The sequence below is a fragment of the Schistocerca americana genome, chromosome 8 (assembly GCF_021461395.2).
Source record: "Schistocerca americana isolate TAMUIC-IGC-003095 chromosome 8, iqSchAmer2.1, whole genome shotgun sequence".
NCBI classification, from domain to species: Eukaryota; Metazoa; Arthropoda; class Insecta; order Orthoptera; family Acrididae; genus Schistocerca; species Schistocerca americana.
In genome coordinates this window covers 311,194,604-311,217,759 of record NC_060126.1, presented here as the reverse complement: position 1 = coordinate 311,217,759, position 23,156 = coordinate 311,194,604, and the positions used below count along the sequence as shown (strand labels likewise).

The following is a 23,156-nucleotide window of genomic DNA, read 5'->3' as shown; positions in this document are numbered from 1 at the left end:
AATGCACGGGATCATCGAGACTAGAGGCGTGGGTCAATGGGGGCGTGTCGCCTGGTCCATGAATCACGTTTATTGTTACACAAGGTCGATGGTCGCGTCCGCATATTCTTTCATCCAGGCGAACAGCTGCTCCAAACAAGCACCACGCCATGGACAAAGACCCACTCTTGATATCTTACCTTGCGGCGTTGGCACATTATAGCAGGATGACTGTTCTTGCCACAAGGCCAGACTCGAGATACCGTGGGTTGAGGAGCATGATAGTAAACTGAAGACGATCCTTTTCCATCAAATTCATCTGATCTGAACACGATGAAATGCATCTGGGATGCTATCGGGAACTAGCTGCTCGACCACAAACCACCAGTTCGTAAATTGACGAGAATTCCGTCGGCCGCGTTTAGACAGTTGGTGCCACATACCTCCGGAAATCTACCAAAGACTTTCTGAATCCATGCCACGCAGGATGTATTCCAAAAGTAGACCCTCACGGTATTAATGAGCCGCTGGTAATGTTTTGGCTGATAAGTGTGTATGTTATTTGGAAGGCATCGTATCTGAATAGAGCATCCTAAGTTTCACAGCTCTGTTTTCTCTTGCGAAGGTAAATAAAAACTATGGCTATGTACGAGGGGCGTTTAATAAGTAACGCAACACCTTTTTTTCTGAAAGCAGGTAATTTTCAGTATTCCAGTACACCATATTATTCCCCACTCTTTTGGCTACAGAACCCTATTATTCAATACAATCCCCGTTCAATGCGATGGGATTACGCCACGTTACTATGAGGGCCTGTCTGCCCAAATGGTAGCACTCTGCTGGTCGACGTCGGAGCTAACGTCTTGCTGCATAAATAACCTCCCCGCCATCCACGTAGCCGGCCGCTGTGGCCGAGCGGTTCTAGGCGCTTCAGTCCGGAACCGCGCTGCTGCTACGGTCGCAGGTTTGAATCATGCCTCGGGCATGGATGTGTGTGATGTCCTTAGGTTCCAGAATGAGATTTTCACTCTGCAGCCGAGTGTGCGCTGATATGAAACTTCCTGGAAGATTAAAACTGTGAGCCGGACCGAGACTCTTACTCGGGACCGAGTGTAAGGCTTAAGTAGTTCGAAATCTAGGGGACTGATGACCTCAGATGTTAAATTCAAAATGTTCAAATGTGTGTGAAATCTTATGGGACTTAACTGCTAAGGTCATCAGTCCCTAAGCTTACACCCTACTTAACCTAAATTATCCTAAGGACAAACACACACACCCATGCCCGAAGGAGGACTCGAACCTCCTCCGGGAGCAGCCGCATAGTCCATGACTGCAGCGCCTTAGACCGCTCGGCTAGATGTTAAGTCCCATAATGCTTGGAGCGATTTGAATCATCCACGTACTGCTTTCCGCGGAGTTTATCCTTCATTGACCCAAACAGATTGAAGTCGTAAGGTATGAGATCCAAGCTGTAGGGAGGATGAAGAAGAACAATCCATCTATGATTCGTGGGTTCCTCTCGGTTACGCAGACTTGTGCGAGGCCTTGCCTTGTCATAGAGAAGGGGAAGTTAGTTTGTATTTTTGCGGCGACTAACACGCTGTAGTGATTCCTTCGATTTCCTGATGGTAGCACAACACATTTCAGTATTGATCGTTGCACAATGAGGGAGGACATCAAACAGAATAACTCCTTCAGATTTCCACAAAACTGTCGCCATGATTTTAGCGGCTGAGGTTGCGACTTTGAACTTTTTCTTCGGAGGAGACATGGTGTGACGCCACTCCATGGATTGTTGTTTTGATTCCTGTTCGAAATGATGAACGTGTGTTTCATCACCTGTGACGGTGTTCGAAAAAAACTGTCACAATCAGCTCCGGAACGCGCAAGCAGCTCAGCACAGATGCACCTTCCTTGTTCTTTGTGGTCTTCTGTTAGACGACGAGGAAACTAGTGGGTGTACAGCTTTGAGTACCCAACTGGTGGACGAGTGTATCAGAAATACTAACAGAGACGTCCAGTTGTGCAGCGAGCAGTTTGATTTTGATCCGTCGATCACCTCTAATGAGAGTGTCTGCACGTTCCAACATTGCAGGAGTCACAGCTGTGTTCTGCTAGCTGGCACGCGGAAGATGGGAGAGGTTTGCGCGACCTTGATGTGATGATGGCAGAGGCCTCACTCGATGACTCATTGTGCTTTTTTTCACTGTCAGGTCTCCGTAGACAATCTACAAGCACCTACGAATATCTGCGTTGCTCTGCTTTTCCACCGAAATAAACTCCGCTTGCAGCGCACCTCCGTTACAGACGCCATTTTGAAGACTATGTATAGCACTGCCACCTATCGGAACTGCCTGAAACTGTAGGGCTATAACTGGAATATTCCGCGATGTCCCACAAGAAATTCCGTTTTTTTTTCAACCGAAACTGGCCGAGAAACAATATGCGTTGCATTACCTATGCTCGTAAACATGTGGGGCGGCAGGTGGAAATATAAAGAATTATTTCTATTGTATGTTGCCGTTCTCAACACAGGCTGTCTAACTACAATGTTGGCAACCAGAAAGTGATTAGCAAAAACGTGATGCCTGCAATTGAAGTTCACTGTGCCTACTCTGATGGAGAATTAGAGTTATTGATTATTGAAGTTCATTACTCTGTGGATTTAGGATGATGTCTGGGATTCATAGAAAGTGCAGTTTACTATAACAATTTTCACTATATTCTGAAAACGATAAAGTGTAAAATTCCAGACAAATGATTATCCATATCAGATATTGTACTATCAGAGCTGTTCGGAGTCTATTGCGCGGATCCTATTATCCATAGATAAGGAACCTGTTCAATAACCGTTATCGATGAAAATGTTCAAAGTGAATACTCGCCAAAATTTGATGTTAATACTCATCAACCTTTGGTGACATTAAAAGCAACGGTGGTAACATTAAGAGTGCAACGGGAATTCCACTGTTAAATGCAGAGGAGAGAGCAGATAGGTGGAAAGAATACATTGAACGCATGTATGAGGGTGAAGATTTGTCTGATGTGATAGAAGAAGAAACAGGAGTCGATTTAGAAGAGATAGGGGTCCAGTATTAGAAACGGAATTTAAAACAGCTTTGGAGGACTTACGGTTAAATAAGGCAGAAGGGATAGATAACATTCCATCAGAATTTCTAAAATCATTGGGGGAAGTGGCAACAAAACGACTATTCACGTTGGTGTGTAGAATATATGAGTCTGGCGATATACCATCTGACTTTCGGAGAAGCATCATCCACACAATTCCGAAGACGGCAAGAGCTGACAAGTGCGAGAATTATCGCACAATCAGCTTAACAGCTCATGCATCGAAGCTGCTTACAAGAATAATATACAGAAGAATGGAAAAGAAAATTGAGAATGCTCTAGGTGACGATCAGTTTGGCTTTAGGAAAAGTAAAGGGACGAGAGAGGCAATTCTGACGTTACGGCTAATAATGGAAGCAAGGCTAAAGAAAAATCAAGACACTTTCATAGGATTTGTCGACCTGGAAAAAGCGTTCGACAATATAAAATGGTGCAAGCTGTTCGAGATTCTGAAAAAGTAGGGGTAAGCTATAGGGAGAGACGGGTCATATACAACATGTACAACAACCAAGAGGGAATAATAAGAGTGGACGATCAAGAACGAAGTGCTCGTATTAAGAAGGGTGTAAGACAAGGCTGTAGCATTTCGCCCCTACTCTTCAATCTGTACATCGAGGAAGCAATGATGGAAATAAAAGAAAGGTTCAGTAGTGGAATTAAAATACAAGGTGAAAGGATATCAATGATACGATTCGCTGATGACATTGCTATCCTGAGTGAAAGTGAAGAAGAATTAAATGATCTGCTGAACGGAATGAACAGTCTAATGAGTACACAGTATGGTTTGAGAGTAAATCGGAGAAAGACTAAGGTAATGAGAAGTAGTAGAAATGAGAACAGCGAGAAATTTAACATCAGGATTGATGGTCACGAAGTCAATGAAGTTAAGGAATTCTGCTACCTAGGCAGTAAAATAACCAATGACGGACGGAGCAAGGAGGACATCAAAAGCAGACTCACTATGGCAAAAAAGGCATTTCTGGCCAAGAGAAGTCTACTAATATCAAATACCGGCCTTAATTTGAGGAAGAAATTTCTGAGGATGTAAGTCTGGAGTACAGCATTGTATGGTAGTGAAACATGGACTGTGGGAAAACCGGAACAGAAGAGAATCGAAGCATTTGAAATGTGGTGCTATAGACGAATGTTGAAAATTAGGTGGACTGATAAGGTAAGGAATGAGGAGGTTCTACGCAGAATCGGAGAGGAAAGGAATATGTGGAAAACACTGATAAGGAGAAGGGACAGGATGATAGGACATCTGCTAAGACATGAGGGAATGACTTCCATGGTACTAGAGGGAGCTGCAGAGGGCAAAAACTGTAGAGGAAGACAGAGATTGGAATACGTCAAGCAAATAATAGAGGACGTAGGTTGCAAGTGCTACTCTGAGATGAAGAGGTTAGTACAGGGAAGGAATTCGTGGCGGGCCGCATCAAAAACTCATCAAACGCCACGCTAGTAATGGTAGAAAGTCTGTCCTGTGGCGACACGTGGAAATACGACATACGCAAACTGAGACTGAATCACTGGAGTCGTTCTGTTATTAAATCTTTATCACAATGCGAACTCATTGTTAAGAGAACTGGGACCTTAATCTAGTTTTTTTATTGTTATTTTAAAACCTGTACAACAGGCAGGCTGTCAGCAGCATTCTACGCTGCTCTTCAGCCATAGAATAGACAATGTGAAAAAACAAAGAATACACATAAGTTACATAATGGCGGGTAATAAAACAGTAGACACACAAATACAAACAGGGAGCCGTTCACACTCGACGATAATCCACACTACAAACTGTGGACACAACGCACAAACACTGAAGATGTCGATGGCACAGGTGAACGATGGAGTGTGACGGTGAACACTGAACACAAAACATGACGGCACACACGAGACACTGATAGCGATCTTACTCTAGCTCGCACGCTCTTATTTATATAGCCGCGGTGCGGACCGCCAAAGCAGCAGCTGACAACGTTTGCCTTCTTGACCAGCCGCTGGGGCTAGTAGAACACTTCAAGTTACTAAATAATTACTTCATTCGCTGAAGGCCAATGAATCTCTCTATTTAATTGTGCACTCAGCACAAAGCTAAGTATCTATAATAAAATTCTAATGTGGCTAGGTGAAATACTTTTGGCGAGAGAATTATTTTAGTTGTACTGTGTGCAATAAATGAGCTGTGAACTTGTCCTTTGGAGAGACGCTACAGCTATAGTTTTATAGCTACCTTTTTGAAACTTCTCACGTCTTTTTTATTATAGCGTATCTCCATTCTACCCAAATCTAAACATCCTAGCTTTATCTAATCACTTACTTAATCTATCTTGCTTCCGTACTCTTAGGACACAAAAACAGAAAATCATGAATTTCAAGCAAAATATTACTTTGTGAGATCCATTTCCATTAAATTACAATGAAAACGGAATTCGAATATAAATTTTGAAGTTTATAGCTCCTTCCAGTTGCGCCGATGATTTTTACGTAGAATATCCAAATTTCGAAAACTATTTGAGTTACCAAACTGAAACTTAACACTTTATTATTTTTTGCATCACTCCTGACATGCTATCAACTTTTTAAAAAAAAAATGGTTCAAATGGCTCTGAGCTCTATGGGACTTAACTTCTGAGGTCATCAGTCCCCTAGAACTTAGAGCTACTTAAACCTAACTAACCTAAGGACATCACACACATCCATGCCCGAGGCAGGATTCGAACCTGCGACCATAGCAGTCGCGCGGTTCCAGGCTGTAGCGCCTAGAACCGCTCGGCCACTCTGGCCGGCATTTTAACTTTTCAGATTATTTACTTTATTTTTAAGGTATTGCGCAACATTCGTGACGTCACTGCTAGTTACAGCGGACTAGGCTGGCCCACAATGGAAAGCATATGAATTTTATATGGCGTGAGTAGGCTGCTTCCCTACAAACAGTTTACAGAGGGGACAACGGGGCGAAGGAATAAGACCAGCCGGGCGCAGCTTGCCACGTTTTGTCGCGTCACAAACAAGAGGAAGTTTTGAGATGGAGTCCTCGCCAGCGCCGAGCGTCTGAGTGCTGCCAGGCCCGGCGCCTGACAAGGCTCCCCGAGCGGCACGCCTAGCAGTAACGCCGCGGAGAGCGCTGCCAGTATCTAATCTGCCGGGGCGGCGAGCGCTTCCCCCACACAATGCCGCGCCACCAGCGACGACGCGGTGGGCGTGCCCCCAGACTGTTCCGCGGCGCCGCAGACCAGACCGCCCGGAGAGCCGGTCGTAGCCGAGGTCAAGGCAGCCGCTCCGAACGGTGGCTGGCGCGCGGCTGCCGCGAGCCGGGACCTGCCGCGGTCGTGATCAGAACTGTTCGAATCAAACTGGGGAATGCACAGGGCAGGCTTTTGGGACTGGTATTTACAACCTTGGTGATTTTCGTAATACATTGAGACGACAGAAGTTATGCGATAGCGATATGCACATATACAGGGTTATTACAAATGATTGAATCGATTTCACAGCTCTACAATAACTTTATTATTTGAGATATTTTCACAATGCTTTGCACACACATACGAAAACTCAAAAAGTTTTTTTAGGCATTCACAAATGTTCGATATGTGCCCTTTTAGTGATTCGGCAGACATCAAGCCGATAATCAAGTTCCTCCCACACTCTGCGTAGCATGTCCCCATCAATGAGTTCGAAAGCATCGTTGATGCGAACTCGCAGTTCTGGCACGTTTCTTCGTAGAGGAGGTTTAAACACAATCTTTCACATAACCCCACAGAAAGAAATCGCATGGGGTTAAATCGGGAGAGCGTGGAGGCCATGACATGAATTGCTGATCATGATCACCACCACGACCGATCCATCGGTTTTCCAATCTCCTGCTTAAGAAATGCCGAACATCATGATGGAAGTGCGGTGGAGCACCATCCTGTTGAAAGATGAAGTCGGCGCTGTCGGTCTCCAGTTGTGGCATGAGCCAATTTTCCAGCATGTCCAGATACACGTGTCCTGTAACGTTTTTTTTTTCGCAGAAGAAAAGGGGCCGTAAACTTTAAACCGTGAGATTGCACAAAACACATTAACTTTTGTTGAATTGCGAATTTGCTGCACGAATGCGTGAGGATTTTCTACCGCCCAGATTCGCACATTGTGTCTGTTCACTTCACCATTAAGAAAAAATGTTGCTTCATCACTGAAAACAAGTTTCGCACTGAACGCATCCTCTTCCATGAGCTGTTGCAACCGCGCCGAAAATTCAAAGAGTTTGACTTTGTCATCGGGTGTCAGCGCGTGTAGCAATTGTAAACGGTAAGGCTTCTGCTTTAGCCTTTTCCGTAAGATTTTCCAAACCGTCGGCTGTGTTACGTTTAGCTCCCTGCTTGCTTTATTCGTCGACTTCCGCGGGCTACGCGTGAAACTTGCCCGCACGCGTTCAACCGTGCGAAGCTTTAAACTGCGCATACCATCGCCGAATGGAGTCAGCAGTTGGTGGATCTTTGTTGAACTTCGTCCTGAAGTGTCGTTGCACTGTTATGACTGACTGATGCGAGTGCATTTCAAGCACGACATACGCTTTCTCGGCTCCTGTCGCCATTTTGTCTCACTGCGCTCTCGAGCGCTCTGGCGGCAGAAACCTGAAGTGCGGCTTCAGCCGAACAAAACTTTATGAGTTTTTCTACGTATCTGTAGTGTGTCGTGACCATATGTCAATGAATGGAGCTACAGTGAATTTATGAAATCGCTTCAATCATTTGTAATAGTAACAAGTTTCGCACTGAACGCATCCTCTTCCATGAGCTTTTGCAACCGCGCCGAAAATTCAAAGAGTTTGACTTTGTCATCGGGTGTCAGCGCGTGTAGCAATTGTAAACGGTAAACTGCACAGATGGCGGTAGTATAGCGTACACAAGTTATAAAAAGGCAGTGCACAGGCGGAGCTGTGATTTGTACTCGGACGATTCATGTGAAAAGGTTACCGACGCGATTAAGGCGGCACGACGGGAATTAACAGCCTTTGAACGCGGAATGGTACGAGGCGTGTTTTATAATTAAGTACCGTTTTGAAATTTAAAAAAACACGTGATAAGATATCTTAATAATTTTATTTTTACATGAAAGCCTGTACCTTAATCTACTTTTCTACATAATTTCCGTCAATATTGAGGCACTTGTCATAACGCTGTGCCAGTTTTTGAATATCCTCCTCATAGAAGTCTGCCGCTTGAATCGTTAACCACTACTTCACCACTGTTTAGTCTTCGTCATCGTCTTGAAGACGCTGACCGCCCTGGTGTTTCTTCAAGTTGGTTGGTTGGTTGGTTGGTTTGGGGAAGGAGACCAGACTGCGTGGTCATCGGTCTCATCGGATTAGGGAAGGAAGTCGGCCGTGCCCTTTCAGAGGAACCATCCCGGCATTTGCCTGGAGTGATTTAGGGAAATCACTTTCTTCAAGTGCAGGAACACATGGTAGTCACTGGGCGCAAGATCGGGGCTGTGCGGAGGATGATCTAGAGTTTCCCATCGAAAAGATGTGATGAGATCTTTGGTCTGATTCACCACATGCGGGCGGACATGGTCTTGCAGCAAAACGATGCCCTTGCTCAACTTCCATGGACTTTTGCTTTGATTCTGGTGTGACGTAGGCCACCCATGTTTCATCGCACGTAACAATTTGGATTAAGAAATCATCACCGTCGTTGTGGTACCGCTCAAGGAAAGTCAATGCACTGTCTAAACGTTTGGTTTTGTGTACATCCGTCAACATTTTCGGTACCCAACGTGCGCACAATTTTCGGTAATTCAAGTGCTCGGTCACAATGTCATACAAAACACTACGAGAAACATTAGGAAAGTCATCCCGCAAGAAGGAAATCGTAAAGCGTCTGTTTTCTCTCACCTTATTGTCCACTTCCTGCACCAAACTTTCATTAACGACCGAAGAACGCTCACTCCGTTGTTCATCATGCACATTTCTGCGGCCAACTTTAAATGCTCTCACCCACTTTCTTAACATCCCATCACTCATAATGTTCTCTCCGTAAACTGCACAGATCTCACGATGAATATCGATCGCTTCTAGGCCTTTAGCACTAAGAAATCTTATAACAGCCCGTACTTCATAGACGGCGGGACTCACGATTATCGGAGGCATCTTAAACACTCAGTACCCAACGTAAACAAGGAAGAATCAGACTGTAATGGCGTCAGTGCGTAGATAAAGGTACAGGCTTTCATGTAAAAATAAAATTATTGAGATATCTTAGCACGTCTTTATTTAATTTCAAAACGGTACTTACTTAAAAATCACGCCTCGTAGTTGGAGTTAGACGCATCGTTAGGGAATTCAATATTCCGAGATCCACGGTGTCAAGAATGTGCCTAGAATACTAGATTTCAGGCATTACATCTCACCACAGAGAACGCAGTGGCCGACGGCCTGTAGTTAACGACCGAGAGGAGTGACATTTGCGTAGAGTCGTCAGTGCTAACAGAAAAGAAACAGGCTCAGAAATCAATGTGGGACGTACGACGAACCTATTCTTTAGGACAATGGCGTTAATAGGCTATGGCGGTAGACGATCGACGCGAGTGCCTTCGCTAACAGCACGACCTTGCCTGCTGCTCCTCTCCTGGGCTCGTTTGGTTCAAATGGTTCAAATGGCTCTGAGCACTGTGGGACTCAACATCTGAGGTCATCAGTCCCCTAGAACTTAGAACTACTTAAACCTAACTAATCTAAGGACATCACACACATCCATGCCCGAGACAGGATTCGAACCTGCGACCGTAGCGGTCGCGCGGTTCCAGACTGAAGCGCCTAGAACCGCTCGGCCACACGGCCGGCCGGCTCGTTTGGTTTTTGGTTTGTGGGACGCTCAACTGCCAGGCTCTGCTGGGCTCGTGACCATGTCGATTGGACCGTAGACGACTCGAAAACCGTGGACTGGTAAGATGAGTCCCGATTTCACTAGGTAAGAACTGATGATTGGGTTAGAGCGTGGCGTACATCCCACGAAGCCTAGGACCCCGGTTATGAAAAACGCACTGTTAAAGCTAGTGATGGCTCCATAATGGTGTGAACTGGAAATGGGTGTGTTCGGCTACTTGGAGGCCATTTGCAGCCATTCGTGGACTTCATATTTCCAAACAACGAAGTAATTTTTATGGATGACAACGCACCAGCGCACAGGGCCAAAATAGCCCATGATTGGTTCGAACAACATTGAGACCAATTTGAGCGAATGATTTGGCCACCCAGATCGCCTGACATGAATCACATCGAACATATAGGGGACATAATCGAGAGATCTGTTCGTGCACAAAATCCTGCTCCGGCAAGACTTTCGCATTTATGGTTGGCTACAGTGACAGCATGGTTCAATATTTCTACAGGGGACTTCCAGCCACTCGTTGAGTCCATGCCATGTCAAGTTGCTGCACTCCGTCTGGCAGAAGCAGTTCCGACACGATATTAGGAGGTACCCCAAGATTTTTGTCATCTCAGTGTAAGATTTCTTCGTTTCTTTGTGACTATTTCTTTACGTCATTAGGTGGCGTCTTTACTGCTTACGGGGTGTGTAGGATATCAGGCACAGTCAGTGCGATGGCTGCTCATAATTAGCAACAAAACATGTCGGCCTATAGCGTGTATTTCACCACTTAACTCTATACAAACAATCTGATATAGGGATCTATAAGGCTAAAACGAAAGCGGTATTTTGAGTGCAAAGGTTACTACGTAAATTACATTGTACCTTGGCTCGGAGTGTTTCACTGACCGAACGTGCACACTGAATTGGATTTAAGTTTTACGTGCTTCTTTCACAAAATTTCTTGAGTTATATCCCAAGTTTGTTCCTTAATTAAGTCTGCGTTCGTGTTCGGGTTAACGCTTCATCTTTAATTATCTGGATGTCGACGTAACGTTAAACTGTTGGCTTTCTTTCTTCAAAAGGTTTCTCAGACGTTTTGGATCTTACTACCAATATGATGATGGATAGACAGAGAGGGGAATTAAATCATAATTGTTTTAGTGGTTGTCTGTACGTCGGATGACATTCTAACACGGCCTGATGAGTCAGCTCGCTCTTCTCAACTGCAGACTAACACAGATGGATGTGGGGTTAACAAGGAAGGGTTAACGGTTATACATTTGTCAGGGCCAGGCCTTTGAACTTCTGAAGCTGAACAGGTTATTGCCACAAGTCCTTCTTGTTTCGAAACAACGTGAATTATTGGATTCCCTAGCGTGTCACATTGTGCTAAAAGATGTTAATATTAGACCTGAAAGCTAAGGTTAACTCGAAATAGCTGTACATCACAGATCAGGCAGCTTTCAATAAAAACACTGTATAATCATGAATTTCCCTTATGACCCGAAAGACGCAGAAATGCTGGGTTGGTGCATAAGCTCGTAGTGTTTCAAGGAACACAACAGATATACATAACGGAGACTTTTGTCATTAAGAATATTTTCTCCTTCACTATTTACAACAGTCTGGCAACGCTGGAGTAACTTTTCGATTCCGCGACTGTGGAAATCACGTGGTTTTATGGCGAAGAACTCGTGGAACCATGTTCGGAGCGCGTTTTCATCCGGAAAGTAAGTTCCTAGAAGGTTGTTCGTTAGTGAGCGGAAGAGGTGAAAATGTGAGGCCGCAAGATCAGCTGAGGTGGGTGCGGGATGACTTCCCCACCCAACTCCTGTACAGTCTTTTTTGTCAGTCTAGCAGAATGCTGGCGGCCGTTATCGTGGAGCAGCATCACTCAGTCTTCCTGGTCATTGTTCTTGGATTGCGTCTGCATGACATCTCAGTTGTTGAAAATACACTCCTGGAAACTGAAATAAGAACACCGTGAATTCAATGTCCCAGGAAGGGGAAACTTTATTGACACATTCCTGGGGTCAGATACATCACATGATCACACTGACAGACCCACAGGCACATAGACACAGGCAACAGAGCATGCACAATGTCGGCACTAGTACAGTGTATATCCCCCTTCCGCAGCAATGCAGGCTGCTATTCTCCCATGGAGACGATCGTAGAGATGCTGGATGTAGTCCTGTGGAACGGCTTGCCATGCCATTTCCACCTGGCGCCTCAGTTGGACCAGCGTTGGTGCTGGACGTGCAGACCGCGTGAGACGACGCTTCATCCAGCCCCAAACATGCTCAATGGGGGACAGATCCGGAGATCTTGCTGGCCAGGGTAGTTGACTTACACCTTCTAGAGCACGTTGGGTGGCACGGGATACATGCGGACGTGCATTGTCCTGTTGGAACAGCAAGTTCCCTTGCCGGTCTAGGAATGGTAGAACGATGGGTTCGATGACGGTTTGGATGTACCGTGCACTATTCAGTGTCCCCTCGACGATCACCAGTGGTGTACGGCCAGTGTAGGAGATCGCTCCCCACACCATGATGCCGGGTGTTGGCCCTGTGTGCCTCGGTCGTATGCAGTCCTGATTGTGGCGCTCACCTGCACGGAGCCAAACACGCATACGACCATCATTGGCACCAAGGCAGAAGCGACTCTCATCGCTGAAGACGACACGTCACCATTCGTCCCTCCATTCACGCCTGTCGCGACACCACTGGAGGCGGGCTGCACGATGTTGGGGCGTGAGCGGAAGACGGCCTAACGGTGTGCGGGACCGTAGCCCAGCTTCATGGAGACGGTTGCGAATGGTCCTCGCCGATACCCCAGGAGCAACAGTGTCCCTAATTTGCTGGGAAGTGGCGGTGCGGTCCCCTACGGCACTGCGTAGGATCCTACGGTCTTGGCGTGCATCCGTGCGTCGCTGCGGTCCGGTCCCAGGTCGACGGGCACGTGCACCTTCCGCCGACCACTGGCGACAACATCGATGTACTGTGGAGACCTCACGCCCCACGTGTTGAGCAATTCGGCGGTACGTCCACCCGGCCTCCCGCATGCCCACTATACGCCCTCGCTCAAAGTCCGTCAACTGCACATATGGTTCACGTCCACGCTGTCGCGGCATGCTACCAGTGTTAAAGACTGCGATGGAGCTCCGTATGCCACGGCAAACTGGCTGACACTGACGGCGGCGGTGCACAAATGCTGCGCAGCTAGCGCCATTCGACGGCCAACACCGCGGTTCCTGGTGTGTCCGCTGTGCCGTGCGTGTGATCATTGCTTGTACAGCCCTCTCGCAGTGTCCGGAGCAAGTATGGTGGGTCTGACACACCGGTGTCAATGTGTTCTTTTTTCCATTTCCAGGAGTGTATATGTCATCAGTGATGGTTGCACCTCGGGGAAGCAATACTACATCACACCGTTGTTGTTCCTCCAGAGGCATAATATTATCTTTTGTGGCGCATAGGTCTTTGTACGGGGAGTGGGCTCAAGCATTCCTTCCTTTTCCTTATGTTCGCATAAAGACTCCATTTCTCGTCACCTGTAATGATACAGGATAGGAATGGTCGGTGTTGATCACGAGCCAGATGGTGGTGAGCAAGCAGAGATGCAGATATGGTCGCCCACTGATTTTTGTGATTTTGGCTTAGAGCATGCGGTACCCAAACACCCTATTTTGAAACGTTCCCCTTTGCAGGCAAATGTCGCACAATGGTGGAATGATCACAGTTCATCGCATTTGCAAGTTCTTGAGTACCCCGAACTGGAGAGCCCCTAATGTCATAACGAACCTCCTTAAAAGGAGAAAACCATAGTCTTGCCGTGTTTCTGTGCCATAGCATTATCCTCAGACATGGCGCAAATGTTTCTTGTTGACTCTGCTGCTGTCGCCACTGTACTGAACTCATACAGAAGAATATGTCGGAATTGTTTTGATTTCTGCACTTGGCACTTCATTTTCTAGCGTCCACAACTCCACTTACGATCTCCAAATGACAAAATGGCAATATGTTAACTCAAATAACAACAGTGGACTACAAATAAAAGATGACAATAGATAAATAAACCCATAGTAACTGTAATACAGACATGCAAAACAAAAACGCTAAGAACTTTTGCACCAACCTAATAATACATGTGTTGGGCAACAGACTAACTTATAAAAACACCGACGAATCCCTGAGGCGCTGATCTACGAATAACGTGTGTAAGGCTGGATGCAGTTTTAAGGCAGGAGAAAGGAAACAATTCATGTGTAAATGATGTAGGCAGTCACCGGAGAAAGAGTTTACGATAAAATATGGAAAGAAAAAAATCGCTTAATCACATCGAAGGAACGAAAGATGAAATAGTGTAAGAAGAACAGTGTAAGGTGGGAGAATCTTACAGATAGGGTTCACTGACCGAGACAAATGTGAAACAGAAATTTAGATGACGGGGGAGGGGGACACAATGACCCCCTTGTTCCTAGATTTCTTGTTTTTCGTTTATTCCATATGCAGGAGCTTATTTTGATCTTGTACTCTTAGTTTAGCATCAAAAACTTGATAAACTATGATAACAGTAGTATGAGCTCTAGTACACAATATTTAACGTGGCTTTCGACAAGTAGTAAATAAGCTTCCCATCCTCCCCGGACGAAACGAAGTGCCCTTGGAACACTCGCCGAAATATCGATCACTATGGCAATATGACAACGCAGTCACATTCCTGGAAATTTTTTACCGAAAGCACAAAATTTTCTGTAAGCCTAATAAGTTAATTATTGAATTCCACTTGACTATTATACATCTCTGAATGAAGATGAAGTGCGAAGAAAACCGAAAACATGCCACGTCTGGATCCCGAAGCTTCTTCCAGTACATCAATCCTACTCCAAGAATGGCAGGAACAGCAAGTGGCTGAGTTTGCCTGTTTCGTAGATTGTGAGGCCAAGTACTGTTATGGGTAGACTGCAAAAAGAAAACAGTATTAAAAGCTGAAACTGTATTTGTCTTCAAGATGTATACCTTATTCTGAAAGGCAATGTTAAAGGTCTTCGAGGAGTACGCTAAAGAAAACATCATGTCACGTCTTTGAAACATTTTACTGCGGATCTGGTCCAAAGACATTGAATGACTGTGTCGTGTTGTTAAAGACTGACGAGCACTATTGTCAGTGATAGTCATTATCTGGATCACTGACATGGCTTATAGAAAAGAAATGCGTGTTAGGAGAACTGATGATTCGGACACCAAACGAACTGAAGCTTCAGGTCAGCATGTCTGAGTTAGTCAGTGCTAGAAACAATACACGTCGTGTGGAACTGTCGTCTGCGATATCCCTTCAGGTAAAGTCGCCTATATAAGAATAACTTTCTTTATTCGGATTCATTGGGTATCTTTCCCTTACGAAGAGTGAGTGCCAGGTTGTAAGTGTGACTGTTTTAGTGTAGTGGACTGTGATGATGGTTAGTTTGAGGGGCGCTCAACTGCTCGGTCATCAGCGCCCGTACAAAGTCCCAGTCTTTACACAGTCCAACTTAGCCACTTTCACGAGTGATGAGGACAAAACAAACACACTGTCCTCGGACAGAGAAAAATCCCCAACCCAGCCGGGAACCCCCGTGATCCAGAGGCAGCAACGCTAGCCACTTTTTTATTATTTTTTATTTTGTCCAGTGTAGTTCGTGGCACTTGGTCTGGGCGGACGTCACATGGCATTCGTTCAAGTTGATCGTTGATTCCTTTACTCAGTTTTTTTATTACAGAGGACAATCGGCCCTCTGACCGAACACGCTGAGCTACCGTGCCGGCGTCACTAGACCACGAGCTGCGGACGTCGACCGTGATGAGTGCGTGTGGATTGGAGTGTCTTCAAAGTACTGTGTGAGATATTGACAACGAAAAGAGAGGATGCTGTCTCCTTTCGAATAGCATTAAGGAAGGCGTCGAGCTTAACTTCCTCATTTTTTCACTGCATTCAGTAATGAGTCAAAACAATATGACCATCGCCAAGCGCGAGATTGACTGCTGCTTGGTGGCGATGAGGACATGTGGTGCGGTAAGGAAAGTATATAAGGGAAACAGAATCGAATATGGAGTCATTCTAGCAACGATACAGGCTACGAATAGGATGGTGAAATCAACTGGCTTTCGTGACTTTGACGAAGGACAGGCGCCTGGGAAAGAGCATCTCGGAAATGGCGAAGCTGGTCGGCTGTTTGCGTGCTGCTGTCGTGGGCATCTATGGAAAATAGTTGAAGGCTGGTAAAACCACGATTAGATGTTGGACGTCCGCGCCTCATCACGTAATGTGAATGTCGGAGGCTTGCCCGCTCTGTAAAGCAGGATAGGCGACGATATGTGGCAGGTCTGAAGACAGGATACAGCCCTAGAGCAGGTGCAACTGTTTTGAAGCATACGGTTCAGCACACGTTGCTGAACATGAGATTCCGGAGCAAACGACCCCTACACGTTTCCATGTTGACACAAAGACATCGTCAACTGTACGAGAGTCGTTCAATAAGTAATGCAACACATTCTTTTCTCGGCCAACTCCGGTTGAAAAAATGCGAAATTTGTTATGAAAGACCGTGGACTATACCTGCGTCAGCCCCTATTATTTCATGAAGTTTCGATTGGTGGCGGCGCTACACATAGTCTTCAAAATGGCGTCTGTCGCGGAGGTGCGTTCCAAGAAAAGAGCTGTCATTGGCGCATAACCACAGCATCGCAAATGTTCATAGGCGCTTGCAGAACGTCTATAGAGACCTTACAGTGAACAAAAGCGCGTCGAGCCGTTGGGCGAGGCGTCTGTCATCATCGCAACAAGACCGCGCAAAGCAGTCCAATCTCCCCCGTGCCTCCCGACTTCCATCTGTTTGGCCCAATGAAGGTTGCACTCCGTAGGAAGCAGAACTAGGATGATGGGTAAGTTATTGATGCAGCAAGACGTTGGCTCCGATTTCGACTAGTGGAATGGTACCATGCGTGCTTACAGACCCTCCCAGTAAAGCGGCGTAAGGTCGTCGCAATGAAGGGAGATTATGTTGAAAAATAGAGTTCTGTAGCCAAAAGATTGGGGAATAATATTGTGTATTTGAATAGTGAATAAAACCAACCTGGCTTCAGAAAAGAAAAATGTGCTGCATTACTTATTAACGCCCCTCGTAATTGCAGTGGGCACAGGCTCATCGGCACTGGACGGTGAATCAACGGAAACGTGTCGCCAGGCCGAATGAATACCGTTTGTTGTTACGCCAGGTCGGTGGTAGATACGGCATTCAGGCCAACAGTTTCTCGAAATACGCTCTGCGCCATGAACGCACGCTGTTGGTGAGATTATTATGTTATGGCTGATATTCCCCGGAGCTTCCACCTAACCTGAGGTAGTAACGGAGTCATCATAACAGCTGTGGATTTCATGAACGTTATTGCGAATCACTTGCAACTGTTCATTCTTGATGTCTTGCCCGATGGGATGCCATCTCTCAGCAGGATATCTACCCGTGTCACAAGGCCAGATTCGTGCTAAAATGGTGTGAGGAACAAGATAATGAAGTCACTTAATGACGGAGACACAGAATTAGCACGATCAGAGCTAGATCGAACACTTCTGGGACGCTACCGGGCGCCAGCTGTGAGCTAAGAAACTACTCGCCCGTAATTTTCGGGAACTGTGTGGTATGTCTGTAGATATCTGGTGCTACATACCTCCGGACACTTACAAAGGACTATAAATAAGCCATGCCACGTAGAGTGTCGCTGTATCGCGTCCCGAACGTGGACCAACGCGCTATTAAGCGGGTAGTAATAATGTTTTGGTTCATTAGCGCAAGACACTGCGAAGCGGCTGGAACTTAAATTAAGCAATTATCCGAAAGTATGGCGATTAAGAACTATACACTACGACCTCTCCCCTTGCTAGCCAGATACTACCACAATTTCTACCACCAGGATGATAAGCGACTACCGCAGAATTAAACACCACCGCAACCAGCGTGTCTTATCTTCCCTACATAGGTGGCTTAGAAAACTTGATAGCTTGAAAACAAAGAAGCTGTGCTACATTCCGCTAAGAGTGGCTGAATCTTTCGCTTAGTTTGCAGCGTCATATTTTGCTAACAGCAATGAAAGGACTGTTGAGAACTTAGGAACAAGTCGTGTTTTAGAGCAGCAAAATGTAGTACTAGCAGTTCCTGTAGTAAGACAACGATGAGAGAAGACGTGAAGCTGTTACTGAACAGGCGAACATTGGAAATTACATACCCGTTTTCTTTTATGCTCGACGAGAACTGTGAACGCTAATTTCATCACTGACAAATTTCGCAGGTGCTCCTGCTTATCATAGCAGACCTCTGAACGTACATTGTTGGTGGTTTGGTACTCATTAACTACATAGCATGTTTAATTCATATTTGATTTACTGGGAAGCTCCAGTTTGAACTAAAATCTCTCTAATTTTTGCCTTCACGGTATTTTCGCGAGATATACGTTGGAGGGAGCAATGTATTGGTTGACGTAGGTGAAGAGAAACTGAAATAAATCTGGAATTTAACACATTTGTAATCTCATCAGAATGTTAGAAATGGACTGAAAAATTTCTCACACACAAGACTAAAATTCAGAAAAAATTATTTAAATAAAAATCAGCTTTTAATCTACCATGTTTTTAAATCGGACTAAAAATTTTAAATCATTTCTCCCAGCCCTGTAAAGTTCCTAAGGCCATACAAATTGTCCTTAAAATTTGTGACTGTGAATGAAGCTACTGTAAGATTTAAAAGGTAACATATGGGGCGCATGTAATACGTAATTAATGCGTAAATACGAGTTCACCTTCTTCCTAATATATTCATTGCACGCGCCTCACGTTCTCGTGTTTTAAATCCTATAAGTATTTTAGTAGATATTAAAAATTTTCTGTCACAAATTTTCAGGACAATTCATATAGGCTTAGAAACGTGCACATGGCTAGGAAGAATTTTTTAAACTTTTTTGTCCAATTTAAAAACCTGGTTTATTAAAAACTGATTTTTATTAGAGTGATAATAGAGACTGAGTGTAAAGTATGATGGAATTTGCAACTCAAAATAGTGACTGCGCTTCTAGTAAATTAGCTGGCTTGGATCTGGATTTTTTTGTTTTATTCAGAAGACGAGATGCTTTGTTTAGGAAGGTCGGATTCCACTGTCCCTTCATCAAGGTTTAGGGAGACGGGAGCCTTAGAAATTACAAGCGACTGGCACGCTGCTGCGAGATGTGTGGAAAAACGGCGCAAAATTCGCCGTCATGTTCCTTACTAACCAGCTAAGAATAGCTGCATGTATTCCCTTGGTATTCTACAGCAGTGATGCCTGAGCTTTGAAAGATTGTTGCTAAACGCAGAAGCAATTATAGATGACCAACTCTAGATACAAAATATAATACGACTAAATAAGCGGGACACAATCAGTGATCAGTCACTAGAATAGTGTAGCTATACTACCGACGATCGACAATGGGATCAGACAGGGCCATTAAATATTTTGGGGTATAAATCCGGAGCACTTTAAGGTAGAGATTCTGTATAAATCTGTTTTAAGGGAAAACAGTTTCCAGATTGAGGTGGATTGGAGTGGTACTAATTAAGAGTAAATCTTGTACGAAAGAGGTCGGTTAGAAAGCTGTCGTCTCACCGACTCATGGCTGTTCTGTTATCCACACGCCTGGAACCCTCATGAAGTACTCCGAAAAAATAGAAAAGATTCAAAGAAAGGCTACTTACATTACGAAGAGCGTCACAAAAGCGTTCAACAAATTCAAGTGGTAGTTGCTATCAGAAAGGCATTTATTCGTTATGGAAGGGCTTCATTTTTAAATTGCATGTCAGAGTTCCAAGCCGAGTGCAAAAAGCGGGTTACTTCAACCCATGCACATCTCTTTTAATGACTGCAACGGTAAAATTAGATAAATTCGGAGGTGCGCTGATAATCGATTTTCCACGCACATCACTCATCTGTGAAAAAATGGATGAGAGGGCGATTGCTGCTGATGCAGTGTATAACCTCCACTACACAGTGTACGATGACGTACTCAGTGCAGATGTAAATGTGGAAGACGTGACACGAAAGATAATTTCGCACAAATTTAACGGGAACTGTGTAGTGAGCGGTCTAAAGAATCAGTTAATTTTAGCATTCAGTATAAATTTTCTTATAATGATATATTCGAAAGACTGAGTTCTTAATGATGAGAAAACAGAAAAAAAGTTCACCACCACAGATACATGGAGATAACGTATGTATTAGTTACACCAGGAAAAAACCTGCCTGTCGTAATAACATATCAGTAGAAGTTCAAATTATCAGAAAATTGTCTTAAGTATACAATTGTGTTGGTGGTACACGTTCCAGAAATATAAAAAAAGTAAGGAGAGAGACTGTGATGACTTTCAGCTAATGGATATTCCTGCTTTACTATATGGAAGTCAAATGTGAATTCTAATGAAAAAGAAGCAAAATGGTTTACATATAGTACACCTACATCTGTACTCTGCAAGCCATCTTACGGTGTGTGGCAAAGGACACTTCTGATACCACTATCTCTATCCACCCCCTCCCTCCTTTCCCTGTTCCATTTGCAAATGGTGCGTGGGGGATTGACGGTAAACTTCCACATTAACTGTAATTTCTCGGATTTTCTCGTTGCGATCATTTCGCGAGACGTAAGTGAGAGGAAGTAATATGTTGCTCGTCTCTTCCAGGAATATACTCTTTCGGAATTCCAGCATTACGTTTTTGAGAAAAGCTGAAGATAGACAAGAAGAGACAGGGGAAAAATGTAGACAGAGGAACAGAATTACAAATACTCAGCGTGAGACAGCATGCAGGGCTGTAGGACAGAATTAATAAATCAGTTTCGTAGACGCGACCACACCCTTGTCCCAGAAAAGATATGCACATTCAAGCCAAAGGGTGACAGAAGATCGGGAAAAATGTGGGAAGATTGACATTGTCAGTAATAAGAAGTCCTAAAAAGATACACTCAGCAACGAGAAGATGGCGCCTAAGTTGGTTTTGTATGGTAGTGTCTGGCAATATAATTAACATCACCATATGGTCTGCAACAAGGAATTGTTGAATGTGACAGTTTTTTTAGTGGGCCCTATTGGCTAAAAATGAGCACGAGGTGCCCGAAACGCGTCACAAATCTGCATCTGTACTCTACAAACCACTGTTAAGTGCGTGGCAGAGGGTAGATACCATTGTACCTGTTGTTAGTACTTTACCCGTTCGATCACACATGGAGCGCGGGAAGAATGATTGTTTAAAGGTCTCTCTGCCTGCTGTAATTAATCTAATCTTGTCCTCACTATCGCTACGGAAACGATGTGTAGGGAGTTGTAATATATTTCTAGAATCATCATTTAAAGACAGTTCTTGAAGCTTTGTTAGTAGTCTTTCTCGAAATCGCTTCCGTCTGTCTTTAAGAGTTTGCCGGTTCAGTTATTTCAACATCTCTGTGACAGTCTCCCGCGGGTGAAACAAAACTATAACATTTCATGTTGCCCTTATGTGCATAAGTTCAATGTTCCCTGTTATTCCTATTTGTTTCGGGTCCCATACACTTCTGGGATGAGTTGCACAAGTAAATTGTAAGCAGCCTCCTTTGCAGACTGATTGTGCTTCCCTGGTAGTCTACCAATAAACCGAAGTCTGACACCTGTTTTACCCACGACTATGTGACTGTATTTGAGTTTACCGATGCCAGCTGTGACTCACAGTTATTATATTCGTAGAAGCCAAAGTTTTTTTGTTTCGCAATGCGCACAATTTTACATTTCTGAAAATTTAAAGCACGTTGCCAATCTTCGCATCACTTTGAAATCTTATAAAGGTCTGACTGAATGTTTGTACGGCATTGTTCAGACTGTACTTCATTCTACATAACTGCATTATCTGGGAAAAGTCTGAGATTTGCTATTAATATTGTCCGCAAGGTTATACATTTACGACGTGAACAGAAAGTTACTTCTGCATCTGTCGATCACTCCCCATCCAAGGTAACATGTTGCGTCCGCCCAATGAAGAAACCCTCAGTCCAGTCACAAATTTCGCCTCATACCCCATAAGATAATACTTTTCATAATAAGCGTAAATGTGGTACTGAGGCGAAAGTTCTTCGGAAATACTGCAAAATCTTCCATCTAAAACACGTGTTATTCATAACTGCTCACCAACAAGAGTGACTGTGAACATAATATAGCTGTGCGCTGCTCCTTTACTCCGACAGAGCAGCACGTGTGATATCAGGGCGACGCCCCAGAGAGGTGAGCGCTCGGCCTTTGTGCTCGGTTAGCCCGTTCACTCACCAGCAACCAGAAAGACGCGCGGCGAAGCCAGCTCCGACCTCTGCACCGGCGGCGAGCCATCGCAGCACTGGCTCGCCGCAGCAGCCGCGTGTGCTGCCGGGCTGCGCACGAACCGGAGGCTGGGAGAACGCGCGGTAGGAATGCAAGTGGGAGGGAGAAGAGAGAAGTGGAGGAGACGAAAGACGAGGAGGCAAGCAGGCGGGAGCCGCACTGCGCATGCGCGCAACGTGCCGCCTCCGTGGGCTACAGCGGCGTCCACTACCGAGCATCGTGAAGCATCATTCTGCAGAAATTTCGGCCCTATTTGATGTCTCGCGCTCTGCTACATCATGTTATTACAGACATTTCCTGCTCCTCATAATCTGGTCCATATTGTTTCAGCTGTTGATGCTGTTAGCTTGTTAATTAAATTTTTATTCGAACAGACAGAAGCGATGTCGTAGCACAAGTCGCAGGAACTAGTCGAAAGAAAACAAACATGAGTAGTCAAAAAATAAATATAATTACTACGAGGTTCCAAAACGAAAATAATACCCAAATAATACCATTAAACAAGCAACGTAAGGATTTACTGCATTTACCTATTTTAAAATAGCTACGAAATGTGAAGGTGTGTTAATGGAACTTGGGCCGACCGCGGTGGTCTCGCGGTTCTAGGCGCGCAGTCCGGAACCGTGCGACTGCTACGGTCGCAGATTCGAATCCTGCCTCGGGCATGGATGTGTGTGATGTCCTTAGGTTAGTTAGGTTTAAGTAGTTCTAAGTTCTAGGGGACTGATGACCACAGCTGTTAAGTCCCATAGTGCTCAGAGCCATTTGAACCATTTTTGTTAGTGGAACTTGCCC

At 44.9% G+C, this 23,156-nt stretch overlaps 1 protein-coding gene across 2 annotated transcripts in view; it reads right to left on the bottom strand.

Moving 5' to 3' along the window:
• The window catches only part of LOC124545019 (NADPH oxidase 4-like), a 202,776-nt gene extending 180,376 nt beyond the window's left edge, over nucleotides 1–22,400 (bottom strand). The window contains exon 1 of one of the 2 annotated variants that reach the window (XM_047123798.1): nucleotides 22,311–22,400. In XM_047123798.1, coding sequence (XP_046979754.1) covers nucleotides 22,311–22,370 — 60 coding nt within the window. In that variant the 5' untranslated portion in view covers nucleotides 22,371–22,400. Of the gene's footprint in view, nucleotides 1–22,175; nucleotides 22,290–22,310 lie in introns of those variants that run through there. The other variant, XM_047123799.1, reaches the window with a different exon arrangement.
• Nucleotides 22,401–23,156: the final 756 nt, after the last annotated feature.